The following is a 24459-nucleotide window of genomic DNA, read 5'->3' as shown; positions in this document are numbered from 1 at the left end:
GATGATGTGCCCACAGTGTCCCCAGCAGGAATCGAACACAGGACCTTCTAGCTGTGAGGTGACAGCACTACCGACTGTGCCACCGTGCCCCTAGGCAGTAGGCAGAGGCATTATTTAACTGAAAATAATGCTCCAGAGCCGAAAAGATTATTATTATTATGAATTAATTTATTTTATTTTTTGAGAACCACACTGATCTATTCCTATCCCACGGTTAACCTTATTCCATTCTCTTACTTTATCCAACCTTCCATTAAACTCAGCAGGTTGACAGTACAGTACTCAGATAGAGGATGATGACATGATTATATGGGTACATTTGATGACTCAATCAGGCAAGCTGGTACACTTACCCTTCTTGAGATTCTAACTCTCTTTTCTAATTTCTTAACCTCAGACTTCCCAGTAACTGACAACAGTGTCGCACTTCCAACAGTGCACAAGTTTAGTGCACTGCTCCATGGAAGAAAATAAAAATCACACATGTGTGAAGTGAGTGGTGCAACTCCGTGTGGGGGTCCCCGGAACATCCAGACCCCCAGGAACGCGCCCAGGGGGCCGGGCCGATTCCAGCGAGCCGCCCCACGTCCGAAACGGTTGAGAAATGACAGAGTTACCGTGTGGGGGTCCCTCTACTGTACTGTACTGCCACTGTACTGTATTGGCACATTGTATATGCATTCAAATCCATTTTTAGTGATGGAACATAATCTGTAATGTGAAAAACACTGAAATAACTAAATTCGGTGAATATCATGATTTTATTAGATTTCTGGGCATCAGAATATACCAAGAAAATAATTCACAAAGACAATGCATCCCGTTTTAAATGGTGCTTTTATTGCAATGTGTTGCATTCTCACATTCATGGATGTTATAGATTTGTTAGTCAAAGCATCATTTCTTCAAGGTCAGCATCCTCACCTTGGAAAAAAGCAGAGGGACCAAATGCACGAGGTGTCAGTGTTTTTGAGTGTAGTCGGAGAAGTGTGTGTAAACTTTTAAAAACTAATCCCAGTTTGAGCAGCCACGTACATATGAATGAACAAACCTCCAAAATATGGACAAATTACTTTTTCAGTAGATGCAAAAAAAGAAAAGAAAAAAAAGTTTGTTTCTTTAACCAGCAAACAGAGTTTTGTGTTTGTTTTATCAGCCTACAGGGCTCTCATTCCCTGCAGGGACTGGACCCAGCCTGAGACTGATTGTCTACGACATTCCTAAGATCCACACACCTGAACAGAGGCGAGAGACAGAGACAGACAGAGAAAGAGCGAGAGGGAGAGAGAGAACATAACATGCATAAAAGTCTCCCACATGAACATCATTCATATTGTCCCGTTATAGCTGCTCCAAATTGGTGCCTCTTTAAAAACAAACTTTACAAAGTGTAATATACAAAACTGGACAAAAACGAGTAAAATGTATAATATATATTTATTTATATTAATTTGTACAGGGGAGAAAGTGGAACCTTGGTCTTTTTTTCTCTCAAGCTCTCCAGAGGAAGCATAATTGCCCAACCCTAAAACACAAAGGAGGGAGATACTGTAATAAGCCTTCTAAATCATTGCTTTACCACATCCAACCTCAGTTCCAATAAGGCAGCACATAAAAATACTTGACAAATATTGGATCAGTGACCCGATTGCTCCAGTAAGTAACTCGCATACAGAAAGGATGGGAAGTGTTAAAATACCTGCTTTAGGAATGAGTGGGGATTAGGCCTAGTACTAAACATGTATAGGCCTAAGCATATACAGTGCACCATTACCACTGTCCACTGCTGAATTAATTATTCAGTAGTTCTCAACTAGCTTTGTACTGGGATCCACATTTGGCAATGACCATGGCGTGCAGTAGGGTACAACAGACCAATTTACACTTTAATAGTTTCCAATTCCATTAAAGCATATGGTGACAACTGTTTGGGTTTCCCAAAGACTGCAGTTGAGAAATACACAACATATATTCAACTGCCAATCAAACGACGACATGCCATCTATTTTTGCTGTTGAATTCATCAATGGAAATGATACCAGCTTCAAAGAGCATCGTGCTAGCAGTCACTTAGTTAATTCTCTATGGATTTCACTGATTTCACCTTTTTGCACAGAGCAACACTTCAGCCTGGTATTGGTGCAATGCTGTATAACAATAGGCAGAACATGATTATGACAGTGTGAGATGACAACTAGGTTAGTATGTTGTCATTTCGATCAGTGCACAAAGTGTTAGTTAGCAGAAGCACAGTCTCGACTAGCCAGACAGATGCGTCCACCTTAGTTTAAGGGAAAACACGCTGAGGGGTAGAGATGCATTGCAGAGACCTAGTGGTCATAGATGGAACAGAGTGGAGCATGGGCCATTAAAGCAGAGCTAAGTAGGAATGTTCAATCACTAAAGCTGCAGGACATTAAAAGTACAACTAAACCCAAATCTATAAGTGAAGTCTTGACATCTAAAGCTGAAAAGCAGGGTACTGAATTGGTGATCTGCTACTGGCTGGGACACCAAACCGATGTCTATGGGCAGACATCGCTTTTAGGCTAACATCAAAGCCAGTCAGTAGTAGACAGTTTGCACCCATCTTTTCACCTTTAGTATAAGTCGCCACACAGATTTGAGTTTGGAGTTTTGTTGCACTTAAGGTGAAGCTTAGTGTATACTAAACAAGGGGAAAAGGAGACGTGGAGGTCACCTGAAGAAGATAGGCATAGTTTTTATACTGAGAATCAGCTGGCAGACAGAGCGAGACAGAGATAATTTAATTACATAGAAGTTAAAGCATGTACAATTTCTCAATCATCATCTTGGATGTATGATATCCCTTACAACCAAGTTCTTTGCGAGAAGATCCTGACACTTCAAGGACTTCTCATTAAAGTAACACAACTGACTAGTGACTAGTTTACTTTCTTTGTACATTCAGGGGATATCTTTCCTTTACTCAATCTCCAAATTGTGATCCGATTCAAACAGTAGACTTCTGATGGCCTCTTTCCTCCAGTAAATTCAATATAAAGTGCAAAACTAGATTGTATTTGCAAATTCCTGGAATAATTTGATTAATATTGTACATATGTAAAAAAAGTCATGTAAAATACAGTAAACTTGTTTTTTTCTATAAAGATAAGAAAGTCCTTGTTAACAAGGTCATTATCATTAAACAGTAAAGGAGCAATCTCCTCTGCAGAAAATATATACAAGAGGCACCTCAAATTTGGTAAAAAGTATTCACCTAATGAAATGAACTGAACTTTTTCACAATCATTTTTATAAGTGAGATTAATAGTTGAGAGAAGTCAAAAGATTATCAATAACCCAAATCAAAAGTCAATGATGGGTAAAATGGATGATCCCATCTCTGGGATCTTTTTATTATATATTTGTTTATGATTATGAAAAGAAGTAATAATTAACTACAACTAACTTGACTATGAAATTACTGATTTTTGATTCAAGACCTGGAATTTACTGAGCCAAATCCATGTGAAGAAATGCTTGTTTTTAGTAAGGTGCATAGCTAGCTGTTGCAAGTTCTTTTTTTTCCTGCAAATACTGATGCCACTTCGGGCTCAAAAGAGCAGTTTTGTGTTTCACTATGGAAGTGACTGGCAAAGGGGGATGGGAAGGGATATCTAAATTAAGCTAACTTTGGGATCGACTATGTAATACAATATGATATTATTGATAGGCCACTTGTCAGGGTGGGTTACAAGACTAAAGTACTTAGGACAAACAAATGCACAGCATCAATGCATAGAATACATTTGCAGAGGGATATACCGTATAAGCTACATCTGGGAAATTTAGGGATTGGGTACCATGAACTCTTTCAAATACAACTGAAAGGGCCGCTACATTATGTCTTGTTGTCCAATGATGATGAGGCTTGCATATGATCTACAAACATACTGAAGCTTTGGTCATTTACTTTTGACAAATAAAAAATAAAATCAATCGGTCGGTGTGAAAAACTAAACTAAAATCAACAAACAGAAAGCCCTCTCACAGAAAATCACAACTCAGCCAGGCAATGCTTCTCCAGAAAACCAAGGCTCCACTCTCCCAAGATCTGCTTTTAAACTTTTTTTTTTCCTTTTTTTTGACAACAGAGAAAATTAAATAATATGGCCTTTTTTCTGTCTGTTTGTTTTAAATTAACCCGTACAAAAAGCCAGTCCACACTGCTTCTCTCTCAGTAAAATCACATTCAGCAGTCGTCGCTTACAAAAAACAAAACAAAAACAAAACAAAACCATTCTCTGGCATTTAAAGAGTTAGGACTGAACACCCACAGTTTGGCTGTGCAGGGTCGAGAAAGTAGAAATGAACTAGAGGAGAAATAAAACAAGGACATAGAACGCCAGATATACAGTATTAATCACGTACACACATACACACTCGCTGATAGTCATATACATACATACATCAGAGAAATAGAACATAAAATAAAATAAAAAAATAGAAAAAATAAAACATGATGGAGGCAAGTAGTTATTTTACCACAAACTTGGAGCACTATGTTTTTTTTTGTGTTTTTTTTTGTCGATTCTGAACAAATACATATTCACATTTGTCTGTTATATACATTATGGTAACATCTTGAACCAATGTTAAAAAATATTTATTCTTGTACCTGTTAACTGTAGTGAGGAGGAACTGTCTTTGCCAACTATCGGCTCTTGCATAAAAATAACGTCTAAATGGTTACATGTGCATCGTTTTGTATTTGGCATGTATTCATCACACGATCAGTTCTGACGAGAGTTGCTGAACATCTGCGTTGTAACAGGGTGACTATATATACAGGAGACTATATATATATATATATATATATATATATATATATATATATATATATATATATGAATGCCTATTCCAACGGTGAAGAGAGGGAGGTGAAGGGAGGGCATATTACAATATGCATGAAAAGAAACAACTTATCTTTTCAAACAAACAAAATAAAAAAATAACACTTAAGTGAGTGAGTGAGGCGGAATCATCAGTTAGAGTAGACACACACAGGCCTACGCTGAAAGTGTCCTTCCAAAATACATTCTGTCCTTTTTCGCGTTGCTTTTGTGTCTTTTGAGGTGTCTAAATATTTACAAACAGACCAAACAGTGGCGCAGGACTGTCTGACCCTGAAGCCTCATTTATACTGTCATACGACGATGTGTTGTGAGCTTGTAGAACAGCTAGTTTCAGCACGCAACATCGCCATAAGATGGAGTATAAATTATACATCACACAGCTCTTTCAGCTAGGGAAAGAAAAGATCAAAAAGAGCTCTTAATTCTGTACGTTATGAGGGTACAATTAATAGCATACTGAGGTAATGAAAAGGTGCTCTAACGTATCAACTATTGATTATATATATATTGACATTTCTCTAATCATAAATATGTACAAAAGGAGTTATAAAAATAAGTGCAACTGCAATGCAACACTCGAATGACCTTAAAACTGACATCAGCAATGATCGGTATAGCGTTACCAATGGATCTGCTTGAGTTGTTAAGGAACTGCATGAAAAAGAGGATTCCTGCTTTTTAAGGGTCAAATTGCAAAGCAAGTTGGGGGGGTGGACTGTTCATGGGCCACTGTTTGGGTACAAAGTGCGCACACAGACACACACACACACACACACACACACTCACGCACACGCTCGCACATACACACAAACACACACACACACACACACACACACACACACACACACACACCCCTGTACACAAAGTGGTTCTCAAATCACAACTGTTGAGGAGTTGGCTGGTATATAAGGTAAGGGGGCTTAACAGGCAGGATTTTGTGTATAGTCCCCCCTGTATTTGGGTGAAGTTGCACACTTTGTGAAAAAAACTGAGCAGGCAATTATTCCACCAATAGCTATGTTTCCATCCATTTTCTCCAGTCTATTTTAAGTGAACTTCGCTACATTGGAGAAAATCTCTGCCAGAAAAAAATGAAATTGTCCTTCAAAGGGTTGAGTAGTACTGCTGGGCAAATTGACAGAGGAAACACTGTTGCATTATTTATCTGGCAGCAATAAATAGTTGCCTTTGTTTGCATCCATTCATCACTTACACTTGCCACCACAAGTGACTGGAATTACTGTTTTGCGATACTAAGGAAGATCAATGAAATGTTCCATTTCCATTCAGCCATTGTAATGCAGTATATTGTAATTTGCATAAAATACTTGGATGGAGATCTAGCTACTAAAGCCTTAAGGTTATAATTTGAGCCCCGTATCAGTAGATACCAAAGAAAGAAAAACAATCAATCCAAAAACAAAACAAAACTAACATTTCATCTTTTCATATGCATCAAAATATTAGTGTACAGTATATTCATTTGGGAGTGGGGGGCCCATTGCAAATGCAACAATAGCTTACTTTGCAACCAAGGTCTGGTCAGGGATTTGAATTATTCTCTTTACTTTACTAAAATGTGTATTACATAATTCACACACCTTATTTTATGTGTTAAGATGTATTGTTGCTGAGGGACACAGTGTCTGACTGGGAAACAGTAGTCATAGAAGCACTCAAAAGGAAATTAGTGTGTGGTCAAGTGGAGTGATAGCACTGGGGTACAACATGTGGAGCAAACAAAACAAAACCAAAAGAAAGTTGTCAATTATTTTCTGGGGCACAATCTGTGATCTGTTGCTGAAACAGATTTTTGGAGAAGGTGATCTGAAAAGCGGCAATGTAATGTAAGACTTAATCACTTCTCTTTTTTCAGGATAAACTTTTAACTATGGTAAAATATCATCAGTACCTCTTTTTTAACTTCTATGACTAAAAGCTCTATACAATAAAATCCTCAGTGTTCATTTATTTTGTACACTCAAAGTTAACTCAACTCAATTAACTCAACTATTTTATTAAGTAAAAGTCTCACATCTTTTCTATTAGAGGTAGAAACAGAATTTGCTGTGGCTACAAACATTTAACACAAATATATATTGTTTTCATATATTTATCATAGCTTATTATGTAGAGAAATTAGTAGAGAAAGTAGATGTTCTAAAAAGAAAGAGACTAATATAACTTAAGCATTCATTTGACAAGCTAAATATGACATTAACACTGGATCAAAGCACATATTATTGAAATTAAACCTTCTGAATCAAGTGGTATCATGCAACTCCCTTTAGTTTTTAATCATATCATTTTCTTTTACAATCCTTTTGAGTTATGATTATGAATATGTAAAATGCCTTACCTATTGTTCTAGATGTATCTTGGTGGATAATTAAGAAACAACAAACCCCTAGTGAATTAAAATTAAGTGTGTAAGTGTGTGTGTGTGTGTGTGTGTGTGTGTGTGTGTGTGCGTGCGCACTTTCAACTTTCAAAGTGATGTAAAGGAAATTATAAAATTCCACTCTGGACACTAATGGCTTAAATTAACACTGAGGATTTTACTGTGGACTTGAACATTTTGTTATTATAGTAATGACTTACATGCTTACAAGGTGCTACGTTAATCACCATATTCACATGGCGGCCATCTTGCTATTAAATTAATGAAATGCCACCCCAATCCGCAAATATGACGTGAGAGCAAAATGGCCGCTGTGTGGATATAGTCAATAACGGTCTGTGAAGCCTAGTTCAGACCGGCGGGACATAACGGTTTTAAAACATTCTAGAGAAACATTGCAGTGGTCTGAATTAGTCTGCACTAGGCTTAGAGTAGAGTGAAAATAAAAGGATCAGTCCTATTATAGAGTCGAGTCAGGTAAGTAAATATGGTTTAAGTGGTTGAAGAAGATTAAATAATGGGGGGGGGGGGGGGGGGGGTAACTAAGGTGACCATAAAGGATAGTTGAGCGAACCACACCACTTTAATGGGATATATCAGTTTATCATTTAGAACACCCGTTTGTCCTCTCAGAATTCCTTTGTTGAAGCTATATGTTGTGCGATGAATGACCCCGTTCCCTATTTGTTTTGCAGTTCATTCGATTGGGGGTGGGGTGGGGTGGGGGGGAACCTAGCCGTTTCAAAATCAATGTTACTCAGATCTTTTTTTTTCTCACACATTTTAGAAGATGGAATAATTTCCTCCTTCACAACAATTATTTGCACTATTACATTATGATGCCAAACATCAACGTTTAAACAGAAATTAAAACAAAAGAAAACATAACCGGAGCTAAGATTATTTGGATCAGATCTCAACTCTGAATAGATTTTTTTTTAAGGATTGAATCACACTATATATAGTTTGAGTTTTTCTGCTGTGAGACATCATTCGATTTCGAACATTTCTTTGAAGAGGAAAAGCAGTTAGAAAAATCTTTGTCCTTCGGTGCTGTACAATACTACCCGCCTTGCATGATGCACATGGCAAACAACACTGATAGGCCAGGAGCGAGGAAGTTGGAACGAGAGAAAGGGAGGGAGGGAGGGGAGGGGGGGGGGGGGGGGGGGGAAGAGAGCCTGACAGGGCCCTATATTCACAGCTGCTGAGGTGATGGGTAAAAAAATGTGAAGGACAGACAGTTTTAATAATCATAACAGTCTATTTCTTTTTTTATAACTCTGGAAAAAACAAAAACTCCTCCCAGCAGAGAGAGGTACACAAGTTCCAAACTGAGCAGCATCCGGTCTGTCTCCCATCCATCCATCTGTCCATCCAGCCATCCAGCTATCCATCCATCCTGTCTGTTAAAACGAAGCTTGTTCCGATGATGGTGGTGTTGATGATGATGATGATGATGATGGTGGTGAGAACAGATATTAAAAAATGTAAAATAAAAAACAAAATTAAACTAAATAATTCCCGAAAAATATATAAAAAAAAAAAAATCCCAAAATAGAATAAGTAGAAGTTGAGCTTGGGAAAACTACAACTTCCATCAGGCACTGCAGCGTGGAGAGAAAAAGAACAAAACAGAGAGAGAAAGAGAGAGAGTCAGTCACAGATCCAGCTGAAACTGAGCTTCTATCCCACAATGCCACACAGGTCTGAATCGTTATATTCCAACATTGCAGAGCGAGAGAAGGAAGTAGGAAAAAACAACAAAAAAGGCAACCATACTCTCTCTACGACGCTCCCACGCACAGAATAAACTAAACTAAATAAAAACCAAACCAAAAAAGAAAATAAAAAAACAACTGGGCTCAGCTGTATGAGCTACAAGATGCACGGCTGCTTTGAAAGCCCGGTGGAGCGAACGGGTCCGGTCCCAGATCAACAACAAGGACGACAGTGGCGACTTGATGAATCTGGACCACGTTTGCCGGTTGATTCTTTCTTGGGTGGCGTTGGCAGGGCATGGAGTCAAGAAGCAGAGGAAGAAGAAGATAGGTAGGTAACCAGGAATGAGCAGCGAGACAACACTGTCTTCTTTGATAGGCTGAGGCAGACAAAGACAGGTTGTCGGACAGATTCTAGACAGACAGGTGGGTTTGAAAAACAAAAACAGCAAAACAAATAAAATAATAATAATAATAATAAAAAAAAAAACGCACTGCTGCCATCGCTTCTGACTCCCGTGTAAGTTCGCCTTTAGTAGTTTAGGCTGCACGACGCCATATGACAGCCAGGCCTGTCGGAGCCCGTCTTCCGTCCTTCCGTCCGTCCTTCCTTCCCAAATCCAAATGTGCGATAGAAAGACCTGTGGGTCTGGAGCGGCAGCCAATCCCATCCTCCTGATGATAACGGAGCCGTAGCAATAGCTAGAAGAAGTACGACGAGGAAGAGGAGGAGGAAGGAGAGCAGGGGTGGGGGTCAGGTGGGTAAGGTGGCGTCACTCGGTGAGCAGCTGTTGGAGGAGACTCTTCTGCTGAGCCTGGCTGGTCTGGGCGCCGCCTTGGGCGCCACCTACGGGGCCTTTCTGGGAACCGCCGCCCGCTATGGAGCCCTGCTGGCTCAGGTACGCGTCGCCACCACCGACCAGGTTCACAGTGCACTGGACATCCGCAAACACCTGGACCTGCTGCACCTGATGGAGCCAGGGAGGGAGAGAGAGACAGAGGCAACGTTACTGGTGGAGAGAGAAGCAAGGCTGGGCTGCCTGGTAAGAAATTATCAGATCAGATTAGGTTCAGAGTTCAATTTGTAATTGAGGGAGGGGGGGGGGTAACCTGACGCTGCCAGATGAGGGCGGTATTGGGGAAACATATTCCCCAACACAACACTCATCTGGGATCGGAGTTGAGCTGAGAGTCCAATCTGCTTCGTACCGAACCAATCAGCGTGAGCTAAGGGCGGGATATGTGCGAAACCGGATGTGAAGCTATACAGACACGTCAATATGATTGGTTGTGTTTGCACGCCCACACGGTGATAGACAGACGGTCCCATCCAATCATCTACCAAGTATCTTGAAAAAAAGGAACAGCCCCGTCATCGAATTGGCTCCCGAGATCCCAGATCCAAATAAGCTGTGAAACAAATTTGTGTAGCAAGCTTTTTGGATCTGGCAGTGTCAGGTTAGGGGGGGGGGCATTTTCTTAAACACTTACTTCTATGATCAAACATAATAATAATAATAATGTGTCTGGAATTCATATAGCACTTTTCTAAGTACTCAAATATATATCAGAAGATTTCCCAAAAGGAATTCACACAGACCACAATCATGGATAAGACATATCCCCACCAGAATAGAAGCAATAACCAGCGTGTGGTGGCATATCAGAATAGGCAGAGAATACTAATAAAGACAGGATTCACTGACCTGCTGGTCGCTGCACATGGGGCTGACATTACTGTTGCTTATGCCCACAGGCTGCCCCATAGGAGGCAGGGGTCCCACGCTGCCTGGCCCACCGGCCATAGAGACTGTGATGCTCATGTTGTTGTACACCCCCTGCTGGCCAAAAGCCTGCACTGCACCCTGTCCTGGCTGGCTGAACAAGCTGTGGCACGGAAACAACAAAGCAAAGAACAGGACATTCTGGTGGTGTTCAGTGCTATTCCTTAAAACTGCCACTGCACAGATCCTGTAAGTTTACATATAGCTGCAGATGTCACTAATGACAAACTCTGTAGTAGTAACTGTCTAGGATAATATTAATTATAATTTAACATATTTTAGATTTGCTCAGTGTTTCAGTTTATGGATTAATGAGGGGCACCACATTATTCTGAATAATGTAATACCTACCTGTAACGTAGGACATCTATCACCTCTATTTATATAGCGCCTTTATCCAAGGTGCTTTACATAGATTGTTGCATTACATTCACACAGGAGGAGGAAACCATGCAAGGCCAACCTGCACTTAGGGAGCAATTAGGGGTTCAGAAACTTCAGAGTAGGGATGGGTATCGTTAGGATTTTTGTGAGTCCAGTACCGATGCGGCTTATCGATTCCGCTTCTTAATGGTTCCCTATTTCGGTTCCAAAATGGTATAAGATTTTGTAAATAAGAGGTCAAATGATTATTTAACAAAAAAGCTCAAGACATGTAATGAATATTGTAACATCCTCTCCTTTATTCAACAGTTGAACCATTTGTGCTGGATAATATAGTGAGCTATGTTTTCCTTATTTTAAATATAATATTTAAAATAAATCTATTCTGTATTTACCCAGGGCAATAGTGTTGTAATGTAGGCTACTTCCCTTACTACTAACTACTGAAAATAACAAATAAAAGTATGTCTGAGAACTGAGAGCAGCGTGCGCGCACACACACAGTCACACACAGTCTCGCACGCACGCACGCACGCACGCACCTCTGTCACCCTACAACGCTTTCTCTCTCGTCTCATTGTTAGCATTGTTGGCATAGCGCAAGAGGCAAGACTCCTGTCTTCTCTCTTAAAAGTTTCGCCCCTTAAACGTCACTTGAAAATTAGTTACGTTTAAGAAACTTTAATAATTATGTCAACAGCTAAAGTTTGTATGCAACGTTGTCCGTCTGTACACTGGCACAGCGTGCCTATCTGTCTCGGGACCCACCCCTAGTTCAGACTTTTTAGAGTACATGTATGCTATGCAGGGGGCAACAACACAAGTTTCCTATTCACAGTATGTTTGACAAATGAAGTGGCTCTGTACTGTATATCTGTGCATGATTTTGTCTCTTTGAAGATATTATGTAGGCCATTTTAACTTGCCCAGCTCACCTGTTGGTGCCGATGGCTGTTTGTTGCCAATTCTTTATGTCAGGCGACTGATAGCCAGGGGGTGGAGCCTGAAGCAATGGACTTTGGGGGGTGGAGTTTTGAGGTGACAACAGCGGGCTTGTGGGACCGAGCTCAGCAGGGAAAGGCGGATCTTGCTGGACTATAGCTGTGACAAAAAGAAGCACACGTTTAAGAAGAGCATAATACACTCAGGTTGTTTTGTACACAGTAAAATCACAAGTATCCATTTATCCACTCTAAAGACCAATAAGGAGCATATACAAATGTTACCGTTATGTTACATTTGTTCACTTTCTGAGTTAAATGGAACACTCGGATCGGGTGTTTACTGTGCACTCACCAGACGCTCCGAACTGCTGAAACAGCCCCTGCTGCACCGACGAGTTCCCAACGGTGCCCCCAAATTGGCCCTGGATGCCCCCAATCAGCGCCTGGCTCCCTAGGGGTCCTCGTCCTGACAACTTAGGGTCCAGCGGTCCGCCCGACATGGCGTTGAAGTGGCTGGGTGAGGTAGGGGGGTTCCCTGCCATGGGGCTGTAACCCGGTGGGAAGTTCAACTGCTGCTGCTGCTGCTGCTGCTGCTGGGGTGTGGCGGGAGGACCCTTGGGGAGCCGGGCGGCTCCGGCGGCAGGCCCCCCAACGATGCCCTGCCTCATCAGCAGGACCTTCTGCTGGAGGAGCTGACGCTGGCGGTGCTGGAAGCTGTAGAGCTCCCTCTGACGCTGGGCCAGCATCTGGGCATTCAACGGAGGCTGAGGACAGACGGACGGACAGACAGAGGAGGCGGAAATATGGAGGACAAACAACAGAGAAGATGGATGGACGGATGTGAGAGGGGCAGCGTAATGGGGAAGGAAAAGCAATGGGTCGATAACAAATACGGGAAGAAAACAGCATACTGAAAATACACTGTATATATTGTATTTATTTATATTTAAAAGCCATGTAGTAGATAGGCTTGCGTCAATTAAAACAAAAAATATGTATATACATAAATACAATGGACCAAACTCTAGTAGTAGGTACACAGTAATGACCTCAGTGTTCCATTAACCCATTTGTAAGTGTGAGAGTGTAGGTGGGGTGCCTCACCTGAGAGGGCATCTGAGGCTGCTGCACTCCCGGACGCATCCCCATGGAAATGTGCTGCTGCGCTCCCCCCGGAAACTGGTTCATGGCCGTCAGCCTGTTCTGCAGCTGACACACACACACACGCACACGCACACGCACACGCACACACACACACACACACACACACACACACTGATGTGCCTTTGTGGGACAAATTGCACCCTCTCTCCCCCACAATTCTTCTACATTAATATAAGCGGAGGACACACACACACCACCACAGCAGGTGCTCCCCAAGCATTCCTGACATTTTGTCACCATTCGATTTATTCTTTCAAGGCAGGACTTGAAATACATTTCCTCATACACAGTTGCCAACTATAAAATCTAGACGGCACAAATAAAATACTAATAATAATAATAATAAGAAGAAGAATAATAGTGGATGTGTGTTTCCGGACAATACAGATATGCTTCCTGGCTTAAATAATGTTTCTTAGCAGGTCTGTAAGTAATTAAGTAAATAGGTAGCTTATGGTTGGTATCAGCCGAGTGATGATGTCCCATATCCCCTTTACAGTGTGCTAGACCCCTGGGAGGTGGAGCAGCAGACATACCATCAGCTCCCAATACTTACCACATGTCTTAATTACCCAAGCTCCAACACTGGACCTTGCATTTCAAATGTCATGTCATCTGTTGACTCCATGTCAACACTTATTAAATAGATATGATGACGCCATGTCAGCCACTGGCATCCACAGCTGGTGAGTGGGGCTTTTTTTTCTCCAACAATTTTTTATTAAAAAATATATTTAACATAATATCCAAGACAGCAGTTCGAATGTAAGGATTGTAGTTTTGTTTTGTGGCCTTTTTTTAACAGTGTTTTTGCTGAACAATTCTGAGAAGGGGCATGTTCCAGGACAGCAGTGATTACTAAATGCAGGAAGGGAAGGACAGCAGAGATAAGAGAAGGAGTCAGAAGATGAAACAGATCAGTGAAATTCACCAAGGCCAGGTAGGGGAGGGATGAATTATGGCATTGGTAGAATATGTCTGTCTGTCTGTCTGTGTAAAAGCTGGACATAAGAGGTGCTAGCGCCCCAACATTCTATCCTCACCTGCTGAGGACCTTGCAACCTCTGCTGTAGCTGCAGTCTCAGCTGGTTGGGAGGCAGTCGGAGCTGGGGTGCCATGCCCTGCGGTCGGGCCATGCCTGGCCTCAGCCCCATAGTCATGGCCCCGCCGGGGAAAGCAGCACGCGGGGCCCCAAATCCCAGCCCCTGTGGCCCCACGGTGGGCAGCTCTGTGGAAAATTGGGCTTGGGGGGCCGGGGTGAACGTCGATGGGTAGCTGGGTAGTTTGGGATCCATGGCAATGGGGGTGGTAGTGGGCGGTTGCGAGGGGAAGCGTTGGGGCAGGGGCTCGAAACATCCTCCCTGGACACAGCAGAGCATGCTACTGTTCAACGCAACTTTTTATTACACCCAAGGTGATTAAATAGTCTAGTAGCCAGCCCATAGAGCCCCATTGTGAACCCGGACATGTTGAGTACACCAAGGTTTTATGTTATAAATGTTTATTGTTTAGTATGGGTCCCCAGCATGTAGAAACTGCCGGATGCTAACTTGCATATGTTGGGCAATTTTCATAATTGCCATAATATGTGACCATACCATTAACAACCTATAGAAGGCAAAATATTCAAAAATGTGATGTGTCGAAGAAAATAAATAAAGTACAAATCATAAAAAAAAAAATGTGATGTGTCAAACTAGGGGGTTTTCATGATGCTGAATCCATTCCAGGCATTAGTTTTGCAAAAAAACACAAAAAAACACACAGCCACTAAAAACGGCCAATGCCATCATCACAAATTGATGATGTCAGCTCATTTGGTGGGCATAGCTGTTTTAAGACCAATGAGTGTTTTTTAAACTAATGCTTGGAATGGATTCAGCATCATGAAAACCTCCTAGTTTGACACATATAGATAAAGCTAGATAAAGAATATTTTGCCTTCTATAGGTTGTTAATGGTATGGTCATATATTATGCCAATTATGAAAATAACATATACAATTTAGCATCCGGCAGTTTCTACATGCTGGGGACCCATACTAAACATTTATAACATAAAACCTTGGTGTAATCAACATGTCCGGGTTCACTTTTTGGCTACTAGGCTAAAACGTCATTGTGCTTTTATCAAATTCATACATCCATCTCTCTCTCACCTGTACCAGTTTGTCTATGCCAAGGGCCTTGTCCAGCTCGGCCAATTCACTCTCGTCTGTCCCGCTGAGGAAGGACACCAGCTGCTCCAGCAGAGCCTTCTCGTCGTTGCGACCCTCAGGTGTGGTGGGCGGACACAACATTTCATCCAGCGGACAGGGAACGCACTGCCTGCTCAAATGAAGACATCCACACACGAACCCCATAGGGAAATTAACCATTATTGACACTTTTGTTCAAGCACACAGGGGAACATCTGTCTTGGCAGGGCACTGCAACAAGCACACTATTCACAGATGGGGAAACCGTTTGGGGAGTGCCATTTCTGTTCCCCGATTCCTACAGGTTGGTCGAGGCGCCTACTGTATACAGCAGTAGGGATGACAAACCCGGTTCTCAATTTATCGAGACAACGAGATACACTTGATAAGCTTGTCGAGCCTGTTATCGGTATATAGTGGCCCCGCTAATACAGTGAATGGGACGGATGGTTGCATGATGCGTTGTTGTGCGATACCTTTGCATGTCTGCGACACCTGAGTCGAAACAACACCGGCATGGCGGCGCTGTCAGCTGCTGCAGCTGGTCTCTACGTTGCCATTATTTAAAATATATAGTTAGAATATATATCTCTCCCTTTGCGAATGAATAGTGTCGCCTAGACGTGATGTATTCCATGTGAGACTTCTTCTTAGTCTACCGTTGCCGAAAAGAGCAGCTCTACAAGCAGACGCGGTGTGAGCTTGCAGCTATTTTTGGTGTGCGACACTGTCATACGATGACGTATACAATGCACTTTTAAAGTAACGGTACACACATTATTTAGAAAATGCTCAATAGTGGGCTCGATAAAAGCCTGCTCAATAAGGCGTTTATTATCAATAAAATAGAACGAGCGTCAACACGGGGTTGTACACAGACTAAACGGTACTAGTAGTGGTCAGCAGTGACTATACATGGGGGGATATTGGCATGAGGACTAGTGTTACATAGCCAGATGATCAGATATCTCTCTCTACTGATACATAACCTATTCTTACTGCTTTGAAAACCCATTCCTTTTTCTGACATTTCCGAATCTTTTCCACACAAATTTAGGCCATTCATATAATTTTTATATGATTTTATAATCATATAAAATCGTGTGACAGAATTGGGAAGGGGAAAAAAAGATGGTGGGGCACCTTTACTCTCTTTAAAGAGTAAAGTGCTATTCACATTGAGTACTATACTATTATTGTTCTCCATTTTATTTTAGTTATGGTTGGTGTGAAATCTGTCATCCACTTGACTTAGAAGTTTTTGGCCCTTTACTGTTTAAAGAGGGTAAAAGTGTCAGTAAAGCACGGCAGCAGAAGGTAAAAATGCAGAGGTCCCAGTCAAGGTGCCTGGGGATTACTTACACACCCAATTTTATTATTCAGAAGCTTGATGTTCTTTATCATCCAGTTTGCTATAAATGCTCCGTTTAGAACACACCACTGTGCTATATATTCCTCTGTAATGACGTGAGCTAAGATTTTACCATCCGTTTTGACTACAGTGAGGGGGACAGACATAGTATTATTATATATCTGGGGTTAACAAGAAAGTAATATTTACTCTTGTGGGGATGCTAGCGGAGCTTGCACAGGGGTCCCCATGCTTCCGTCGAAGGACAGCGTATCGGACATGGCCAGCGGCTGAAACTGGGAGTCTGCACCGTCCATCTTGGAAAGACCTGGGACAGAAACACAAAACATTGAACAGATGTAGTCAAACACTCTTGTAGGAGGTCTATATACACTATACAGAAATACAGAATCAAATATACAGCAGGTTGGGGGGAAAGAATACAGAATAATTGTATGACACCCGTTAATGTTTAATGTCTTCTCAAAATAACGTCACAAGTCAAAACAAGGAATCAGATTTTAGAAGTGACCTTGTGCTAATTGCAAATGACACAAACAAATGCAGAATGTAGTTGTAGATTGCAGAGCCAAATCCTTCCTTACCGGTGGTAGAGTTGAAGGGGTTGATGACATCTGCCTCTGGGAAGGGGCTGGTGGTGTCTTTGGGGTTCTGGAAGGGGTCTCCGTGTCCCGGGGTCTGGCCGGGAGTTGGGGGTCCACAGAAATCCAAGGGTGACTGACTCTGCAGGCTACAAACTGAGGGGGGGCCTCCGTCACTGAGACCTGATGCAGGGAACACACACACACACACACGGTGGGTTACCCACATACACTGACTGCATTTAGATGCACACACCTGGATTACTGGCAATAAGCAATAACCAGTCAACCTTCCTAAAACCCTATGTGTTAATTTTAGGGGTGTAACTATATAGATTAATTTAAAAAATCTAAGTAAATTGATATGTAAACAGCAAAATATCGTATCGTTTGACTTTGTATCGTTTTGCAATGGAAATATTCAGTATCGAATCATTTTGCGATGCAAATAATGGATGCATTGTATTTAGCAATTTTAAGAAGAAAAAAGAAAAGGAGGGGTTTAATTACTTTTCCATTCCATATACTACACTTGGTCTACTCTATTGATAAATGTGTATATTCTCTGTGTTCATGTCAAGGTGCGGGTTTGTCCATGTGTTCAAATACAACATCTAAATGTAACGTCCTGGATAAATGTTATATATCTTTCACACATTTACATTTAACAGACACATCCAACGAAGATGTTTCCATTCTTCAATAAATAACATTAGAAAGGCAAAAATCAAGCTGTATTAATCGGGTTATTCTTAGTACGATTAGGACCATATCCTGATTCTGATAACTGGATTAGATGTGTGCATGACCATTGTAATAATTGCTGCATTTGCTTAAATCAGGTTATGAGAGAATTATTACTGTGCATGTAATCGCAGCCACTGGCAGTACACAAATGTGTGCGTGGTGAAGAGCAACACCTACAAGTAGTACACTTCCAGTGGTAAGCACGCCTGCCTACGCACATGATAATCCTTCAATCAGATTGTAGTCTCTTAAACCATATACTTGCTTGCCTAGGGGGTTTCTCTCTACACCAAGTCTCTTTGTATTAAATATTTGGAACTATACAGTAGTGTTTGGAACTATTGGTCACCTGATGGCAAGCGTTCCGCTTTCTTCTTGTTCTTGTTATTGTAAGTTGGTTGTAGCAATAAATTATTTAATATTCTTTGTTTACAATGTCTGTCTCGCTCACTCAATAATTCTGGTCTAGTTAACTCTTTTTCCCCCCCAAGTCTGTATATATACGGACGTCGACGCTAGGTGGCGTCATATCCCAGGTACATACGTACCCCAACGTATAGTCTATATAATGGTTGAGTCCTACAGAAGCTTTTAACATTGGCCCGGTTCCTATAGCAACTCCCCACCGTTCCAACTATGGGATTGCAAATATAACCAGTTGAAAGGAGGATTTTCAAAACCTCTATAAGTCGGAATCCAGGAGAGCTGTCCTTGACAGATTTTCTGCCATCCACATTTCAGATTTAATTTGTGCCTTTGTACCGCGACGTTGCTGCCATGTAAAAGCTTCTGACGAAAGGTAAACAGTGTGTGCTTGTTCCAATGCTGTGTGTAGTGTATGTTTGCACTGGGGTTTATGCTAACAGCTAGCGGTAGAGATAGAGTTAAGCTGGCCGTCTCTCCACTAAACACCCGAGCGGCATAAACAGAGTTCTCCATCCTTTCAAATAGTAACACCCAGCACTCAATAAAAGGACGGATATTTATTGATATCAAAACCGATCACATCGCTCCACAGGCTGGGAGCGTCTGTTGCGTGAATAACTCTTGATCTAAATCATTCCGTCCAATTCTTTTAATTTTTATCCCACGATTTTATAACCCATTTTTCACCCCTGTGTCAATTATCTAATGTGATCCTGGGCTCTACGCATGGAAGGAACATGTTATTCCAACCAGTTCCTTTTCCCTCCATCAGGCCCTTTCGCCAACCCCGCCTTGGGTATGGGCACTGATGACGCGGAGGAGACGACACGCCGCCAGCGCCCACAGCATCACGAGCGGGAATCGAACCCAGGACCTTCTACTGACTGTACCACTGTGCCCCATTCCGTCCAATTCTAAGCAAAGAGATTATGTTTTCGTGGTGTTAATGACCGACCATGATGGCCTTTTTTAGCTCCTTGCACCCATCAAACCCCTCTCAGTTACCTCTATTAGGAGTGCTGGGGGGCTCTCTCTTCACGGTCACACTACGGGGGACGTTGGTCTCGGCTGGCTGGGGCTGCGACTGGGTCTGGGTGGGCGACTGGAGCATGAGCTGGGGGGAGGGCGACTGGAGTTGGGGCGAGGGGGAATGCAGCTGTGGAAGGGGCTGCGGCTGGGACAAAGGCGACTGGAGCTGAGGCAAAGGGGAAGGCAGTTGGGGACCACCTCCTCCTGCTGCTGGGGTCACGGAGTCCTCGCATCCTTGTTTGGCCCCGACGGGGCCCTTGAGGCCGGGCAGCAGCTGGTTCAGAGGATCCAGGTCGCCGGGGCCAGAGAACTGAGGGACGGGTAGGAGGGATATGAAAAGTTGAACGAGTGATTTCAGAGAGGGAAGGCAGATAGCAACAGAGAGGACAACAAAGCATTCATAACAGAAGATGAATAGGAGAGACAACATGGACTACATAAACCCTGGCATCCCTATGAACTGTAAGGCAACAGATAAGGGACAATGTCTGATATTTACATACAATCCAAACAAATACGTTTCTTTTTTTAAAGAATTAAATGTAATTTATTTAAAATTAGAAGTATTGAGTTATTGTACAGGTAGCAAAACGGTATCATAGAGTGATGTCAATTCTACCACAGGTCGTTTCGAGGAAGCAATCTGATTGGTTGAAACAGCCTTCTAGCCGTGGGTTAAACCAGCACTGTTCACCACCTAATCAAAACAAAGAATTCAGCTGCTATGTTCTCCCAGAGCGCTAGCAAACTCGGTGGCTAGGCTAGCTAGTTTCTTGGGAAGGTTGTGGTCGTAGTGACTACATCTGTCATTAAAAATATATATTCTTTCAGCGATTTTAATAGTTTTAAGGGTAACTGTGGTAGAATTGCAATATTACACTCGAGGGTGTGGGTTAACGTGATTATTGCCACTTCAGTGATGCTTGCGGAACTCGACTCCGTCTCGTTCCTGACCGCATCACTGTCGTGGCAATAATCACGTTAACCCACACCCTCTCGTGTAATATTGCTTAATTATACACAACTATACATGTTCACTACTTGTTACAGTGACCATATGATGTACCGTGGAGTCTCGGCTGTCCTTCCGGCTGTCTCGTCGAGCCTCCCCAACAGGACTGGGTTTGGGGCTGAGGCACCTGGCGGCCGCACTAGGGACCGATCCAGATTTAGAAGCCCCGCCCCCTGGAGTGGTGGCCGCCACGCCACCACTGCACGGCGCTCCGTCCACGCTGGTTCTCTTCTCCACCTTCACCCTGACCGTCTGCAGGCTGAGGGCTGACGGTGGAGGCAGGTCGCCCAGGTCCTTTCCAAAAGCACACCGACGCTCCGTCAGAAACACAACATTCACATGCCTACTTAACACATTTTGGGCGGGAACCCCTTTTGGTGTTAGCATTATTTTATGCTTTAGCTATTGAAAAATATTGGCGTGCTATGAGCTTGTAGATCTGCTGTTTTTGAAAAATCATAAAAATTTGCCTCAAATCTTGATTTAGAAAACATTTATTTAAAATTTCGACGTCAGGCCTGAACGGGTTAAAGGCAAGCTACTGGACTCCAGATGCACGACTGACGAGAATAACTGACGAGTCATGTGACCCAATTGCTAGATCCAAAGTATACATCATGGTAAGGCTGGGCGTTATGATTTCAAATCACAGTTAGTCATTTCTCCTCGTTTAATGAAAGATGACTATCTTTTACACTACCCTTGTATTTCTTTGACAAGGTCTGTACAATAAATAAGTACTAATATTTTAGCTTGCTATATCTGCAACACAGCTTTGTACCAGAGAAATGTGAACAGAGCGAGAAAGGCGAGTGGCGACAACTCCGTTCACTGCTACTCAATTCCTCTTCCTTTTTTTAAGTAGTTGGCAGGCAAGAGGCCATACAACTTTATTGTACAATCAATGTCTGATCTGTCAATGTCAGCACAGGCAAAGTGAGGTTGTTTTATTTTATTATTGACTAGTATATTCACACAGCAGCCATTTTGCTCTCACATCATTTGCGGGTGGGGGAAAAGCAAGCCCCCATAGCGGCTGGCCCACGTTGAAGCGTGTGCTTCAAAACGCCAATGAGCAACTTCCATTGAAATGAATAGCTGGAAGCGGGGCTGTCGCTCCTGGTACTATACGTCACGTCATTTCTTCAGCGATGTGATACAAACTCTCAAATGATTTACGATCGTCGGGTGCGCGACGGCTCACCATGGACAGCTCTCGAACCTTTGGAGATACGGCGCTGTTAAATTTGGGTTATAATGGAGGCTCAACGGAGCTGGATTTAGAAATCGCATCGCTGCTGGTGAAGGAGGAGGTGGATACTACCCGGAGCAATGCTAAAAGGTAAACAAACGGTCGGCGCGTTCATATATGGATAAACTGTTGACTACGCTTATAAACGTAGCTGGCATAGATAGGTCCCAATAGCCTAGCTACGTTTATAAGCGTAGATGGCAATAAAATAATTAACCGGATCACATCCATTTGCTTAAATTGTGGTAAACAAAAGAGAGAAAACGGGTCATGTAACAAATAATCCACTTTTGGCATAAAGCGGTTTGTAAACTGAGATCTGCCAACAATGTGACAGTTCATGAATGTATGCAATCAAATTTAAGACATGAGAAAGATTAATTTGGTGAGAAATGTTGGTTTCGATATATTTTTGGTTAAATGCCCAGCCCTACGTCATAGCATCAGACTAACCACCCCAGAAAAACAAAACGCATGACACATTATCTTACGAGATATGACCTATCAACAATCATATAAAACAAGCCTAGACGTATTTTAAGCTCACCTTTTCGTCTGTGTCCAGGAGGAAGCGAAGGAGCTGGTGGTCCTGCGGTTCTCTGGAGCCAGCTTTAGCGGGTCCCGTGGCTGGGCTGGCCGGTGTTTCTTTCTTAATCTCCACGTCCTTACTGCAGAGTCCGTCCTCCGTGGCGCCAGCGGAGGAGGAGTCATTGGGGCTGCTGTCCTGGAGCAGCCGGTGGAGGATCTTGTGTCGTTCCGTCAGGGTGCTGTGGGAAGCGGGGCACTGGGGGTGAGGGGGAGGAGGCGGAGGAGGAGTGGGGTGGGTATGTGGGCGGGGCGACGGCGTCAACGGCGAGCGCTGGCTGCCGCCGCTGTGGTTGTTGTTGGAGTCAGCACCCCCGACGCCCCCAGCCACCCCGTTGCCCAGTTGTGACATCTTGACCGCATCCTCCCCCCCTCCTCCTTCCCCTCCTCCTCCCTCTGGGGGTTTGGCTGGTGGGCGAGCGGGGGAACTGATGGGCGTGCTGGTTTGTCTCTGAGGAAGAGGGGAAGGCAGGGAGAAGGACCCAGCCGTCCCACCGCCACCACTCCCACTCCCATCCCCGCCGGACTGCTGTCTACTGAGGCTGCCTCCGCCCGCCGGAGAGTGGAGGCCAGGCGTAGGAGTGGAGGGAGAGAAGGGGTTCCCTGGAATGCGCGGGCTGCCCCCCAGCCCGGGGCTGGCCCGAGGCAGCCGGGGTGAAATAAAGGAGGTAGGGGTGGTTGCTGTCGTTGCAAGCGGGCTGCCCAGAGGGGAGGGGCTGTTGTTGACCTGCTGGGGGCACATACGATTGGGCGTTAGGTAGCCTGCGGGTGACACCGGGCCATGTCCGTGGGAGGAGCCGGTTCCATTGTTGAGGTGGTTGGCCGTGGAGGTGTCGTTGCCAGGAGAGAGGGCCGGGGATCGGGAGGCGGTCGGGGCTGAGTTGGCTGGGGTGAGTGGAAGGCTGGGGTTAGCGTTTTCCTGAGAGCTAGCAGTGTTGTGTTCCCTGGTAAAACAGAGGAGGGAATATCATGATGGAAATGACAAATCTCAATCTATCCCAAAAAAATTCTAGCTCGCTTGGGAAGGAACTGTTTAGTGTTGATAAGACCAGTACACCATAAAAATGAAAGACTGGTAAATGTTTACTGACCTACAGTAGCGTATGCCCAAGAAATGACATTCAACCAAAACAATGTTACTCTGGGAAATGTTGAACATGAAGCTTAGACTATGCATGGAGGACAAGTGGGTATTGCCAAGAAAATAACTAACGCATAAATACTGCATGGGGGTATTGAACATGAGTAATTGACAACTTCCAGCAGAGAGTATCTTGGTATGTAGTTTTTCCAATGTTATACACAAAGGACTGTGGAGTGTGTGTTCTTTCAGTACCTGTCAATAGTGTGCATGCCCATGATGAAGGGTTTCAGTACCTGTCAATAGTGTGCATGCCCATGATGAAGGGCTGTACGTCGGGGTTGGGGGGGCAGCAGAACCTGCAGCGCGTCTGAGCACTGAGGGGTGTGCCGTCACTTAACGTGAACCGGTACAGAGGACTGATGGCCGTGCCATGAGTCATCACTGATGGACGCGCGCACGCACGCACACGCACACACGCACACACACACACACACACACACACACACACAGGTTTTAATGGGTTAAGTTACAACTCTCGAAAACGGATTTTACCCTCATGCAACAACATATTGGAGGGAGGGCCTGTTGCCTCATCTGTGGCAGTACGCCCCCGTCCCGTCCCGTGCTCCTTACCCTCATGCAGCAGTTTCTTGGCGTGTGAGGGTTCTTTGCCCTGTGGCTGGAAGAAAGCATAGATGCACTTCCGGACCAGATCCTCCCAACCGGGGCGACCTGTCGCTCGCAGAGCACTGGTCTCTATGGAGATGATCTTCCCTGGAGGAAGAACGTGAACATAGTCAAATGAGTCCACATATGGCGCAGCACAATTCATAGAAAGTACATGAAAAACGTGATGTTACAATTAATACAAGTGTGCAATTAATACAAACACCTGC

At 43.4% G+C, this 24459-nt stretch overlaps 1 protein-coding gene across 1 annotated transcript in view; it reads right to left on the bottom strand.

Annotated features, from left to right (window-relative positions):
* Positions 1-1418: 1418 nt before the first annotated feature.
* Positions 1419-24459, bottom strand: part of ncoa1 (nuclear receptor coactivator 1) — an 88454-nt gene continuing 65413 nt past the window's right edge. The window contains exons 9-22 of the mRNA XM_080791220.1: positions 24197-24337; positions 23857-24004; positions 22442-23423; positions 20697-20936; positions 19607-19940; positions 17432-17611; positions 17037-17154; positions 15437-15605; positions 14322-14639; positions 13219-13323; positions 12467-12878; positions 12106-12271; positions 10709-10889; positions 1419-9970 (exon numbers count right to left, since the gene is read on the bottom strand). Coding sequence (XP_080647346.1) covers positions 9776-9970; positions 10709-10889; positions 12106-12271; positions 12467-12878; positions 13219-13323; positions 14322-14639; positions 15437-15605; positions 17037-17154; positions 17432-17611; positions 19607-19940; positions 20697-20936; positions 22442-23423; positions 23857-24004; positions 24197-24337 — 3689 coding nt within the window. The 3' untranslated portion in view covers positions 1419-9775. The remainder of the gene's footprint in view (positions 9971-10708; positions 10890-12105; positions 12272-12466; positions 12879-13218; positions 13324-14321; positions 14640-15436; positions 15606-17036; positions 17155-17431; positions 17612-19606; positions 19941-20696; positions 20937-22441; positions 23424-23856; positions 24005-24196; positions 24338-24459) is intronic.

Source organism: Protomyctophum bolini (assembly GCF_963924005.1).
Source record: "Protomyctophum bolini genome assembly, chromosome: 19".
In the NCBI taxonomy this organism is placed as follows: domain Eukaryota; kingdom Metazoa; phylum Chordata; class Actinopteri; order Myctophiformes; family Myctophidae; genus Protomyctophum; species Protomyctophum bolini.
The sequence above is the reverse complement of the archived record's forward strand: the minus strand, read 5'-3'. Positions and strand labels throughout refer to the sequence as shown.